We start from the raw sequence: 11,971 nt of genomic DNA, 5'->3' as shown, positions 1-11,971 counted from the left end.
TCGTGGACCAAAGGGTGCTTTACTACACAGTGTGAAGTCCAGGCCCCTAATTCTCTGAGGCCCAGGGTGAGAGGTCTAACTTATCAATGGCTGAGCAATCCACAAAGCCGTGAGGGTAGCTGTTGGCCTGGAAGGGGTGCAGCGGGACCTTGGTGATGTGGGTGTTGTCACAGACAAGGCGTGAGAAGGACATTTTCTGTAGAGACTTCTGCTGCTTCTTAGTGAAGACCCCAGGGTTCTCCCACCAGAACCTGCAGAGACAGACGCAGAGTTTCTCCATCAGCCCAGCTGTGGGCCCCTCCCAACTCTGTCAAAGGGTAGGAACGAGGTCACTGGGGCCGTGCCGAGGTCTGGAGTTAGTCCTCAGGCAGGACATCGGGACGCCCCCCACAGAGAAGCGTCTCCCTCCCCGCCTTCCCCACGGTGGGGTCACTCGCCTGTCTCCATCTCGGATCTGCCGGAACTGCCTCCCCAGGAGGCAGGCCAGGAGAGGCCCCACCCGGCCCCTTTTAACCAGGGGCTCAGCGATGCCCCCTAGCCAGATGTCGATGTTGTCGGGGGTCCTGTACAGATCCAGTAGCTTCTTAGCCAGCTTCTTGTTCTTCAGCACTGCATGCAGCTCCTTCAACGTCTGGGGCTGTGAGAGGTCACAGAAGCCTCTCCAGGAGTTGTACCCTAGGGCGGAGAGGCTGAAGCTGTCTCATCCCAGGGACTTCTTGCCCACAGTCTCTTTGGGGGACACGCCCACTGCATCAGCCCCAGAAAGTCTGGATTCGCAACCTCTGGGACAGGGTAGGCAGGAAGGAAGCCATTGTTTTATACTGTGGCACTGAAGCCTAGAGAGGGCTAGTAGGTTCTTTGGGGCTTGCTCTGGGTCCAGGCACTATTCCAAGCACTGTACAAATATGTAAACTGAGGAACAGAGATGTTAAGTAACTCGCCAAAGGTCACACCACTAGACAAGGTGTAGCCGAGATCTGAACCCAGGCAGTGTGGCTCTTAAGTACTACATTTAAGAAGGCCCAATAATCATTGCTTTCCCTCTACGATCCATTTCTTAATATTTTCGGGGCTTTAAAACTGGTTTTAGAAGTCAGTTGTTGATTTCTTTTTCGTCTGAGGAGCTCAAAGATAGTACCAGATGTGTTTTCTGGTCTCTGCATTAGGGAGACTGGAAGATTCCATTTCACAGAGGAACAAAGTAAGTTTTAAAAATGGGCATCTTGGTCTTCTGTTTTAAAACTGATCAGAGCCTCAGGGCTATAGAAGAGAGTCCGCAGGAACCCTGGGAAGCAGCCACAAGTTCCCCAGGCATGGCTGGACCCCTGGCCCACTCACCGGGCATCCCATGGTCCCGGCACCGCTGTATGTTGATGGCGGCTAGGTCAAAGCCGTGGATCGTGTAAGGGGGCTGGAAGAGCTTGTTGCGCAGGTCGCCCGTCATCATTCTCTTCTGACTCATCAACTTGGACTTCTTGGCCAGCAGACCCCGTACCAGAGGGTCAATTCCACCTGCAGGGAGACCAGGCCCTCATGGGGATGGGGGTAGGCTGGGGACATCATCCACTGCTGTCCGCCCCTTCCACCAGACATTTTCTCGTAGGTGAAAGAAGAGCTAACTGAACCTTTTGGGCTGGAAGTGGGGAGGGAAGAGCCTGCTGTGGCCTGCAGGGTAGGCTGGGGGCCAGGGTCCAGGTCAGACTGCACGCCTTCGGGGTGGAGGGAAGGGGGCACTCCGGGGGTGACAGCATGAGCATCAGCCTCAGGGACTTTTTCCCAAGCTCTAGTTCAGAGAATTGGCTCCTTCTCCTGACATATGTTCCCGCAAGGAACTGTGCAGCACGGGAAGAGATGGCAGAAATCAAATGCCCTGATTTGTCAGGACTTAAGGAAAGCCAATTTCATTACAGCCCAGCCCAGGAATCCTAAGCGGAGCTGTGTCCAACCTTTGGCACTTAATGGAGGTGGAAAGCCGTAGAGAAGGCAGAAAGAGCAGTTTATTTACCAGACCCATGCATTCTTTCTACAGCAATCAGAGAAGCCCGAGACATGGAAAGAAAGCAGAGAAAATTCAGCAACTTAAAGGTCAGAGGAGAAAGTAAAGAATAATAGCTAAATTTAGTGACCACATTCTGTGTGTCAGGAACCACTGCAGACTAAGTTCTATCCATATATTTCAATTTTTATATAGCCTAGTGAGATAGGTATTATTATTGTCCCCATTTCACAAATAAGAAAACTGAGGCTCAAGGGGGGTGAATTCACTTGCCCAGGGTCACACAGGAAGTGCATGGAGTCTGACTTCCAAGCCAGGTTTCCCCAGAAGCAGGCTGCAGAGTGAGACAGCCAGGTGCTGCCCTGAAAGGACATACCATCTTTGACTATCCTCCAGGTGTTGAAGAAGAGGGTGTGCAGGGGAAGCTCTGGTTCTGGACCCCATGGCTGATAATTCTCATCCAGGCGGGACATAGTGGAGGGGACCTCCAAGTGGCCAAAGCGGAAGGCAAAGGTGAAGACATTGGAGATTCGGGGATCCACAGATTTGTTATAGCCTCGGTATGGAGGGATCCACTTCTGCATCTCATCACCTAGCACAATGGGTAGATAGTCCCTAAAGGTGATAATCTGGAAGGAAAAATGAGTTGTGAGAAAAGGGCATGAGGAGACGTAAAACCTCTGCAGAGCGAGGTGGGAGAGAAGCCGCTGCCAAGAGGGATGACTGGTCAAATATCAAGGATGGCTAATGGATAGCACATGTGTCCAATTCCCCTTCCTATGACCCTGGCAGACATTACTAATTGATCACGACATACTTTCTGCTGCTCTTTCATAATTTGTCTCCATGTAGGCTTTACCAATCAGTCACTTTAATATGGCACTTGAGATGTACTCTCTTTGCCATCTTTGCTATAAGTTTACGACTTTGAAGCTAAAGTGACAGTCCTTATGCATCACTTTAACATGATGAAGTCATATTATTAAACTTTTCCCCATAGGCCAGGGTGAGAGGAATGAAGAACCACAGGAATGATTCACAGGGTAACCAAGGAAAGTTCATTCAACCTCCAGTTCTCAAAGAAATGCTGCACTACAGAGAGATCTGTTTTTCATTTTGTTTTGCTCAGAACAATGAACCAACATAAAGTGAGAAAATTTGGAAAAATCATGCCACCACTTAACTCAATAATTATAATAATTGTTTCTTCTTTCGAATCTTTGTCTACAGGATACCTAGTTTTACATAACTGTAACCCTGGAGAATGCATGCTTTTGCATTCTGCTTTTTCACTTTAAGTTTCTCACATTTCTACCTAGCTCCCAACTATTATATAATTAAATGTGTATGATATTCTCTTGCACTCGTGGGTCCTTCTTTTATTGTTTTACTCTTTGGTTGCTGCCCATTTCTTCAGCAGCTTAGATCTAAGGATGTCATCCTTGGAGCAGGCAGTCTGCGCCTCAGGCTGTGGGAGTCAGCAGGGGACAAACCCCTGCCTCTGGCCACAGTGACTGGCTCAGCTGTGGCACCAGACGAGGCTGGTGAGTCAGATTCTCTCTCTCAGGAATTTAGATTTCAGAGGCAGCTATCCTAGACTGTTTCTGGTGGCGCCTGATCTGAGGGACAGATGGGGTGATATGCGCTGTCATTTCCCACCATGTGCAGAAAAGCAGGGAAAACCCATCTGCAGAGAAGGAGAGTGGAGAAGTGAAGAGAGGAGCAGAGAGGAGGGAGAGGCAGAGCGGGAGTAGCTGCCCTAATTCCAGATGGTTTCCAGGCTCTGGCTTTAACCCTTTCTGAGGCCCAGCTACAGTCCCTGCCCAGGGGTTCCGGGAGGAACCCTTACCTGCTTCCACTTGTCTAGGGTGAGCCAATACAAAACACCTGCGCTAGTCTGGGTGGGCTTCTTCCTCCTGTAGTCCAAGAAGCCTCATTGCAGGTGGGACTGCGTCTCCCTCAAATACATATGCTGAAGCTCTAACACTCTAGTGGGACTGTATTAGGAGATAAGGCCAGTTAAGATGTAATTAAGGTTAAATGATGTCATAAGGGTGGGGCCCTAGTCCAATAAGACTAGTGTCCTTACAAGAAGAGAGAAGTGCATACATGGAGGAAAGACCATGTGAGGACACAGAGGGAACATGGCCAAGCCAAGGAGAAAAGCCTCAGGGGAAATTAGACCCGCTAACTGCTTAATCTTGGACTTCCAGCCTCCAGAACTGTGAGACAAAATAAATTTCTGTTGTGTAAGCCACCCAGTCTGCATTATTTTGTTATGACAGCTCAACCAAACGAATATAAGCCTCAACTCAGATAGTCTTTACGTAGATATTTTTAATTCTTTGGATGATTTCCTACAAACATCTCTAGCAGCAAGATTTCTGAGTCTAAAATTTTCATAATAAATGTTGAATTCTGGAGACTTTTCTAAGAAATAAATGGAAATAGATCTTCGATGGTGAAGAGCATGTGCTTCTGGTTCCAGAATGAGATGGAGTAGACTCATTTTTCCTTAGTCTTCCCCACTAAATAGAACTAAAAACCTTGGAAATTATTCAACAGACAACAATAAATAGACTCTAAAAGCTGGAAAGAAGGTGAACTGGATAAGAACCTCAGGACTTGAGGAATGACAATAAGATGAGCTCCTACACATCCCAGGCTGGGTCCGTGAGAAGCTGGCACCCTGGAAGCTCCAATAGGAATAGACAAAAGAAGCTATGAAAAGCCTTCTCTCTCTTTCTGCAGAGGACTGGGTCAGGGGAAATTCAGCAGGGACCTAGCAAAGAGCCCCCAAACCCACCTCACAATCCAAACCATTAGCCATCTTTGCTCTTGATACACAACCCAGGCTGGTGAATGGTCTGATCTGCCTGCAGCAGTAAAGCCCCGTCTCTCTGTTCTTCATCCATCGGCATAGAGACTCAGGTGCAGTGGTTTCTGATCCTTTAGAAGATTTCCTAGCAACAGAAGGGAGCCAGGAAAGTACCTTCCTGCCCTACAGACAGAGTCAACAGGGATTGAGTTGAAACCCCAGACATACCAGAAGAATGAAGCAGATGAGGATACCATTGCAAGGGCTCAGGAAACTAAACTGTCTTTGGAACTAAAGCTCACAAAAGTATGCCAGAACCTACATGCCAAACCTAAATAGAGTAACTGCATTCTTAAACAGAAGAATTAAACAGGATCAAGAATCTTGTCTCCTAACATAATAACTGAAATGCCTAGGATACAACTGAAAATCACTTATAATGCCAAGAACCAGGAAAGCCACAATTTGAGTGAGGAAAGACAATCAACTAATGCCAATGCTGACATGAATCAGCTGTTGGAATCATCTGATAAAGATTTCAAAGCAGCTGTCATAAAAATGCTCCAACAATCCATTATGTTATCTTGAAACAAATGAAAAAAACAACATCTCAGCAAAGAAGTAGAATTTTATTAAAAAATTGAAATTATAGAACTGAAAATACACTAACTGAAATGAAAAACTTGTTGGCTAGACCCAGTAGTACGGTGGATGTGACAGTGAAGACAGACCAATAGAATTCAGTCAATCTGAGCAACAGAGAGAAATAGACAGGAAAAAACTCCCCAAACTGCCCCCAACCCTCAAACAAACCAGAACCTCAGGGTTCTGTGGGACAATAATAAAAGATCTAATATTCATATTAATGGAGTCCCAGAAATAGAGGAGAAAGGGAGTGGGATGAAAAAGTACTTGAAGAAATAATGTTTGAAAACCTCCCCATATCTTTACAGATTTCAGAAACTGAATTTCAAACAGAATAAATCCAAAGAAAGCTACTCTAAGACACATCATAATTAAATTTCTGAACACAAATATAAAGTGTTAAAAATAGCCAAGGAGAAATGACTCATTACCTATAAAAGAACACCAATTTGAATAACAGTAAATTTCCGATCTGAAATCACGGAGGACAGAGAAAAGTGGTACAACATTTTTCAAGTGCTGAAAGAAAAGAACTGTCAACCCTGAATCTAGTATCTGGTAAAACTATTCTTCAAGAATAAAGACGAAAAAAAGACATTCTCAGATGAAGGAAAGAGAATTTATTGCTAGCTGATGTATCCTCAAAAACTGGCTAAAGGAAACTCTCTAAGCATAAAGAAAATGATAACAGAAGAAGGCTGGGAACTTCAGAAAGGAAATGAGAACAGTGTAATGGAAAATAGAAGCAAACAGACTAAATTACTTTCTACCTTATGAGTTTCTTTAATCATAGTTTATGGCTAAAGCACTATCTGATGTGCTAAATGTAGGGACCTAATGGAAGTTAAGTTTTCTACACTTCACTGAAAGTGATAAAACACTGACACCTGTAGGTTTTGATATGATGCACATATGACAATACTGAGAACAATTACTAAGAAAACTATGCAAAGTGATATACTAAAATCAAAAGGGACCTCTAAAAAGTGTTCAGATAACCTACAGGAAAGCAAGGAAAACAATAACAATAGAGGAATGAGAAACAGGGAACAAACAGGAAACAAATAATAAAATGGCAGATTTAAGCCTTAACACGTCAATAATTACTATACATGTAAATGATCTAAATGCACCGATTTTAAGACAGAGATTGGTCGAGCAGATTAAAAAAAAAGTGGCCATGGCTCTGGGTTTAATCCCCAGCACCTCCATTAAAAAACATTTTTTAAAAAAGTGACTTAAATTATGTGTCGTCAATAAGACACATACTTCAAACATAATGACATGGGTAGGTTGAAACTGGTGGAATAAGATACATCATGGAGACATTAATTTTTAAAAGCAAGAGAGGTTATATTAATATCAGGTGAAATCAACTTCAGAGCAAAGAAGATTACAAGGGACAAAAAGGGACATTGCATGCTGAAAATGGATCTATCCATCAAGAAGATCAAGCAATCCTAAATGTTTATTCACCAAGCAACGGAGCTTCAAAAATACATGAAGCAAAAATCGATAGAACTGAAAGAAGAAATAGACAAATTCTCAATTATAGTTGGGGACTTCAACACCCTACTCTGAGCAATTGATAGAACCACTAGAGAGAAATCAGCAAGGAGACAGAACTGAATAGAACCACCAATAAATGGGATCTAAGTGACGTTTATAGAACACACCACCCAACAACAGCAGAATAAAAATATTTTCAAAGGACCTATGGAACATTCAACAAGATAACCATACCAGGGCTATAAAATATACCTTAACAAATCTAAAAGAAATGAAATCATATATTCTCTGACCATGATGGAATCAGACTAGATATTAATAACAGACAGGCAGCAGGAAAATGTTTAAACACTTCTAAATTAAATAACGTACTTCTAAATAGGCCACAGGTCAAAGAGGAAGTCTGAAAGAAGATAACAGCAGAAAATACATATTGAGTGAAAATGAAAACAGAACATATCAAAATTTGTAGGCTGCAGCTAACTCAGTGCTAAGAGGGAAATTTATATCACTTACTATACTTCTGTTAGAAAAGAGGAAAGCTCTCAAATTAATACTCTAAGTTCCTACCTCAATAAACTAGAAGGAAGAGCAAAATAAACCCAAAGCAAGCAAAACAGGCTAAAGAAGAAAAATCATATGATCATATAAATCAATGCAGAAAAACCATTTGACAAAGTTCCACATCTGTTCATGGCAAAAACTCTCAGTAGACTAGGCAATAGAGCAGGACTTCCTCAACGTCATCTAGAGCAGCTACAAAAAATTCATAACCAGCATTATACTTAATGATGAAAACTTGAATGCTTTTCTTCTATTATTGGGAGATAAGAATGTCTGCTCTCACCACTCTTGCTCAATATAGTACAGGAAGTTAGAGCTACTGTAATAAGGGAAGAAAAAGAAATTTAAAATGAAGAAATATAACTGCCTTTATTTGCATATGGCATGATTATCTATATAGAAAATCCCAAGGAATCTACAGAACTCCTGGAACTAATTGAGTTCAGCAAGGTCGTAAGATACAGAATCAGCAGATAAAAATTGTCAATTATCTGCAAGCTTCAAACTCCCAACTTACCCTTTCCCTGTACACCAGAAATTGACACAACATTGTAAACTGACTAGTATTGTGTGACTTCAATTAAAAAATCAGTTATATATTTATACACTGATAAGAAGTGGAAACTGAAATAAGAGATGTAATATTTATAATTCCTCCAAAGAAAATGAAATTCTCAGGTATACATGTAACAAACATGTGTAGGCTCTTGATGATAAAAATTACAAAGTGCTGAAGAAAGAAATCAAAGAAAATCTAAATACTTGGAGAGACATACGATGTTTATCTACTGGAAAATTCAACATTGTAAAGATGTCATTTGTCCCTAAATGGATCTATAATTTTAGTACAATTCCTATCCAAATCTCTTAAGATTTCTTTGTAGACATAGATTAGCCTGTTTTAAAATATATATGTAAAGGGAAAGACCTTACAGTAGCCAAAATAATTTTGAAAAAGAAGAAGAAAGTGGGAAGAGTCATTCTTCCCAATGCTAAGTCTTATTACGTGGTTACTAATAGTTATTAATTATACACTGTAGTAATGGTGTAGGAATAGACACATAGGTTGATGGAATGAAACAGACAATCCAGAAATAGATTCACATAAACATGCCCAAATAACTTTTGACAAAGGAACAAAAGCAGTTCAATAGAAGAAAGACAGTCTTTACATAAATGGTGCAGGAGCAGTTAGACATCCGTAGCTCCCCCGACCAATGAACCTTGACCTAAATCTTATGTTTTACACAAAAATTAACCCCAAATAGATCACAGACTTAAATGTAAAACATAGAACTATAAAAAGTCTAGGAAAAAAAAACAGGAGAAAAATCTTTGGGATCTAGGACCAGGGAAAGAGTAAAGACTTGACACCAAAAGCACAATCCATGAAAGAAAAAAACTGATAAATTTGACCTCATCAAAATGAAAAACTCTTTCTCTGCAAAAGATCCTGTTAAGAGAATGAGAAGACAAAGTACAGACTGGAAGAAAATATTTAAAGTCACATATGTGACAAAGGACTCGTATCCAGAATATATAAATCATTCTCAAAACTCAACATTAAAAGACAAAATCCAATTTGAAAATATGCAAAATACATGAGCAGGTATTTACTGAAGAGGATATCCAGATTAGAAAAAACACACGAAAAGATATTCAATATGATCAACCATCAGAGAAATGCAAATTAAAACCACCATGAGCTATCACTACATACCTAACAGAAAGGGTGAAAAAAAATTAGTAATGACACCAAATAATGACCAGGATGCAGAGAATTTGGGTCATTCATACATTGCTGATGGGAATGTAAAAATGATACAGCCACTCTGGAAAACAGTTTTGCAGTTCCTTTTAAAACTAAAAATGGACTTACCATATGACCCAGCAATTGCACTCTTGGGCTTAAATTCCAGACAAATAAAAACTTATTTTCTTGCAGAAACATAGATATGAATGTTCATGGCAGCATTATTCACAATAGCCCTAAACTGGAAACTATCCAAATGTCTTTCAATAGGTGAACGATTAAACAAAGCGTGAGATGGTTCTCAACAACAAAAAGGAATGAACTATTGATATATGCAATGACTTGGATGAACCTCAAGGAAATTATGCTGAATGTGAAAAGCCAGTCTCAAAAGAACACATACTGCATGATTTCATTTATATAACATTCATGGAGTAACATAAGTGTACAGATGGAGGATGGATTAGTGGTTGCCTGGGGTTAGGAAAATGGGAAGAGGGAGGGTGGCTGTGGCTATAAAAACGTAGCCCAAGGGCATCTTGTGGCGATGGAAGTTAGGTATCTTTATAGTGGCGGTGATTCCATGAAACGACACATGTGATACTATTGCCTGGAGCTACACACACACACACATGCACCACACATGAAGATGATGAAATCTGAATAAACTCTGTAGTTGTTATCAGTGTTAACCTCCTGATTGTGATCTGGTGACATAGTTCTGCAAAGTGTTAACACTGGGGGAGGTGCATGTACATGTTTGGACAACTTCTTGAGAATCTACAATTATTTCAAAATAAAATGTTTAAAAAATAAGAATCAACATATCGCCCTTTCTACATCCCTTCTAGTCAACTGGCCAATCAACAATAGCAATTAACTGTGCCGGTGACATGTGGCTTAAGTGCAGAAAATTTTTAAAGAAGATAATCCGATCAAAACAACTGGAATAAGTGTGCTGTCACAGTCCCAGGAGTGATGGAGCCTACGGTCCCAATGAGGGCACCTGGGCAGGCACACTGAGTGACCACGTAAGACTGACTCTCCAGTACTCGGAATCCAGGGACTCATTTTGGGGCCGAGAGGCAGAAGAAGCACAGGGGAGGTTTACAAGAATGAGATGATGGGAAAGCAGCAGCAGCAGAGCAAGGGGGAACGCAGAGGGGCTAGCGGGAGGTGTGGGGAGCAGCAGAGAGCAGGGTCAGGAGCGGGAGCGAGGCTGGCGTGTGGCGCAGTGCTCCTGGGCCCACCTGCATGAAGGCTCCCAGGATTTTCCGGGCTTCCTGGTAGAGCTTCTCTCCATCCCAGCGAGGGTTGAGTCTCTTTAGTTCTCTGGCCAGACGGTTGTGCTCTCGGAGAAGCAGGGTGTGGGAAGCGGCCAGGAGGATCTGCTCTGAGGCTCGGGAATCTCCTGAAAGCCCGCAAGGTAGGAAGGTAGGTTCCCCGGAGCAACCCCAGACCCCAGGGACCTGCACGAAGAAATCAGTGACAATGTCCCAAAGAGAACCTCTCCTAAGCCCCTCCTTCCAGTTAATTTAAGGGAAGTCAGGTGGAAAGAGATCAGGGTTGGGATTCATAGATTTGAATCTCAACTCTACACACACACTTTTAGCCGTGTGACTTAAGACTTCACATTTCTAAGCCACCGTCTTCATATCTGGGAAAATGGGGCTAATAAGGTCGACCCTCAAGACTGACAGAAAGACTACAGGTGACATTAAAAAATTAAAATTTGGTAATTAAATCCCAACTGCCTTCCAAGATGGGACCCACAAATAAACAAGGGGCTTTTCATTGTGTGGAACAACTTTGAAGGTTTTAGGAATCCAAGTTTGAGGGTAGGGTCCAATTCCTCTGTGTAATACAGGATGAGATAGAGGCAATTGGGAGGGACGGAGGAATAGGATGGGAGGTCAGATAGATGGTGCAAGACCGGATCTTTCTCTTTGTGTCCTCCAATCTTCAGGAAAGTCTGTTAAATTCACAAATGCTTAGTCGTACTGGGTAATTTTTGGGGGGGAAACAGGCAAAGGCTTGGTCTGGATTGATGTGAGAGATGCAGGGACACAGCTAAGAAAAGATCTGGCCCTACAGACTGGCCTCCTGCCATGTCTGGGCGGCAGGGGGCTTGCCCCGGGGGAGTGGATCTTTAGAAGAGAGAAAGCCTCCGAAAGCCAAAGGCAGAGAGGACCAGGAGGACAGGAGCCCCCAGAATGAGAATTTGGTTGTGCACGGGCTGTATGGAGTAGGGGCTTTGTGCCAAGTTTATAAAAAGCATTAAAGCTATATCTTCCTCTTCATCTAGAACTTCCTCTTCTAGGAAATTATCTTAGTAAAAAATTTTTAAATGTGCACCAAGATTCATCAACAAGGATGCTCATTAACTTAAAAACAACAACAAAAAAATCACAGGAAAACCAGAAATGACTTGAATGTCTCCAAATCGGGTTGACAAAAATCAATTATGATAATAAATGTCACGGAATACCAGGCAGCCACTTAAGAGCCCACTGTAGAAGATGGTTTCATGATGTGATGCATGAAGGGAAGTCATCAGGTTACAGAGCATTATTTCAAGTGCAACCTCAGTGATATAAAACAATGTAGAGCGATGGGATAGAAAAAAACCTGGGAAGATAGGCATTCAAATGCTAAGAATGATTATCTGTGGGTGGTGGGATCTTGT

The 11,971-nt window shown here is 42.3% G+C and overlaps 1 protein-coding gene across 1 annotated transcript in view; it reads right to left on the bottom strand.

Moving 5' to 3' along the window:
• The window catches only part of LPO (lactoperoxidase), a 38,049-nt gene continuing 26,078 nt past the window's right edge, over window positions 1-11,971 (bottom strand). Inside the window, exons 11-15 of the mRNA XM_072940183.1 lie at window positions 10,536-10,696; window positions 2,373-2,625; window positions 1,339-1,512; window positions 438-675; window positions 1-251 (exon numbers count right to left, since the gene is read on the bottom strand). Of these exons, the coding sequence (XP_072796284.1) occupies window positions 47-251; window positions 438-675; window positions 1,339-1,512; window positions 2,373-2,625; window positions 10,536-10,696 (1,031 nt within the window). The 3' untranslated portion in view covers window positions 1-46. The remainder of the gene's footprint in view (window positions 252-437; window positions 676-1,338; window positions 1,513-2,372; window positions 2,626-10,535; window positions 10,697-11,971) is intronic.

This window comes from Vicugna pacos, chromosome 16 (assembly GCF_048564905.1).
Source record: "Vicugna pacos chromosome 16, VicPac4, whole genome shotgun sequence".
NCBI classification, from domain to species: domain Eukaryota; kingdom Metazoa; phylum Chordata; class Mammalia; order Artiodactyla; family Camelidae; genus Vicugna; species Vicugna pacos.
The sequence above is the reverse complement of the archived record's forward strand: the minus strand, read 5'-3'. Positions and strand labels throughout refer to the sequence as shown.